Raw genomic sequence first — 1,759 nt, forward strand, 5'->3', positions numbered from 1 at the left:
AAAATACTAACCACAGTATTGAGACACAAATCTGTCCATTCTACATGCAACAAGGACAGTAGCGGCTGCAAAAGCAAAAAGTAGAGAATTGGAGAGCTGTCAAGTCGGTGATGGTGATTGATAATGAGGAAACCGGCAAATTTCTGCAGTCTTTTATATGCTGACCACCGGTCGGAGGCAAAATCCAGCCCAAACTGCTAGTCCTTTGGCCCCGTTGTCATCTTCAGGTCTGAGTGCAGTGCCGTGTGAGATACTGCTTCAATATAAATATTAGGGATCTGCCAAATGTAATGGAGGCTATCATTTGCCTTGTAAATTGCGCTAAACCTGCCCTAATGCAGGCCATTAAGTGCTCCGTGACCTGTTGTACTAATTGGACAGGCACTTGTAGCAGATGTGCTGATTCGACATGACTGATGACACACCGATCGTATTCTCGGGTTGCCCAACTGAAGTGCTGCCGGAAGGGTAGCCACCGTAATAACTTTGATTCTGCACCATTGCGAAAGACCACAGTCTAAGTAATTGGTTTGCTTGCTACGATAATCATGAGAAATTGTCAGTGGAAGTTGTCTGCACAAAGCATTTAGCAAGGTCATGCCTAAGTTTCATGATAGTTTTTCTATTTAATTTCAAATTGTTATTTGCGTTATCGGGTAAATTAAGTTAAATCCTTTGTTAGTAAACCGATTGATCGGCATAGTATTAGACAAAACTGTCTACTGGATTGATTTACGGCTAAGAGAAGTTTTAAATGTTTAGTGGAAGAAAACATTACAAAATAGCAAATTGAGCGGATATAAATCTAGTTAAAGTATGTTCACTTAAAACTATGAAGTAAATGCAAGATTTAAGATCACTGGAGTTTTGATCTGCTTTGGATTTGATAACGCGGCTGTTGGCAGTGTAAACACTGTCTCAGGATGCACATTCGTCGCCTACCTCCTCGCTGGAATGGACACATATGCCTGCTGGTTTTGCTCCATGTCATTCAGTAGCAGCACCATAGTCCGAGCACATATGAAGCGTATACATAAAGGTGGGTTTCCCAAGCTTATACAAGATATACACAGATGCGTGGGTTTCACATGAATTTATTAGAACGCTGGGCGAAGTGTGCAAGCGAATTCCTGCTTTGATCTTATTAAGTGCATACTATGCAGAAATTAGCAAGGTTATTCAAATTAGCAATTTCCTTGCTAGTGTTATTTCCCCTTCTTTCAATCCAATTGCCAGTTTTAACAGCTCACATAAGGGTTGATTTAATTGCTTTAGCAAAGCAGCTTGAAGCTTGTCCGGTTTGTTCGAGAACATTCAGAACCACTGGCGCAGCTTTACTGCATCAAAAATGTGAGTTAGTCAAGAAATGTCTTAATGTCTAAATATTTATCGACATAAACATGCAAATCTTACTTTGATTCCTGATTATAGACACAAACCATAATGTTTGCTGTCAATGTCTCGTGCGATATAATTGTTTTGAGGCACTTCTCAATCACTTTGTTTCAGACCACATTTGTGAGTTTTAAATGCCTTATCTGATTACATTAGAAGTGCCCTTTAATCCAAAACAGTCATGGTTCGCCGTATAAACACCTCCCTTATTCATACTACATTGTAATGTATTGCAGCTCAGAATACAGCGCGTTCAGGACTGCGCTTTTACTGTACGGAATGCTATGCGGACTATCTGACATGGGATACACTGAAAGCACACATGAGTTCTACCCATCGTCGTGAGCATTGTTTCATGTTACAG

General features: G+C 40.3%; 1 protein-coding gene across 1 annotated transcript in view; it reads left to right on the forward strand. All coding sequences in view use genetic code 11, as the record gives it.

Moving 5' to 3' along the window:
• Positions 1 to 954: 954 nt before the first annotated feature.
• EGR_10723 (Zinc finger protein 692) overlaps positions 955 to 1,759 on the forward strand; it is a gene marked incomplete at both ends in the record, with an annotated part of 1,966 nt that continues 1,161 nt past the window's right edge. The window contains 3 exons of the mRNA XM_024499972.1: positions 955 to 1,039; positions 1,276 to 1,350; positions 1,632 to 1,736. Of these exons, the coding sequence (XP_024345620.1) occupies positions 955 to 1,039; positions 1,276 to 1,350; positions 1,632 to 1,736 (265 nt within the window). The remainder of the gene's footprint in view (positions 1,040 to 1,275; positions 1,351 to 1,631; positions 1,737 to 1,759) is intronic.

Source organism: Echinococcus granulosus (assembly GCF_000524195.1).
Source record: "Echinococcus granulosus chromosome Unknown EG_S00258, whole genome shotgun sequence".
NCBI lineage: Eukaryota > Metazoa > Platyhelminthes > Cestoda > Cyclophyllidea > Taeniidae > Echinococcus > Echinococcus granulosus.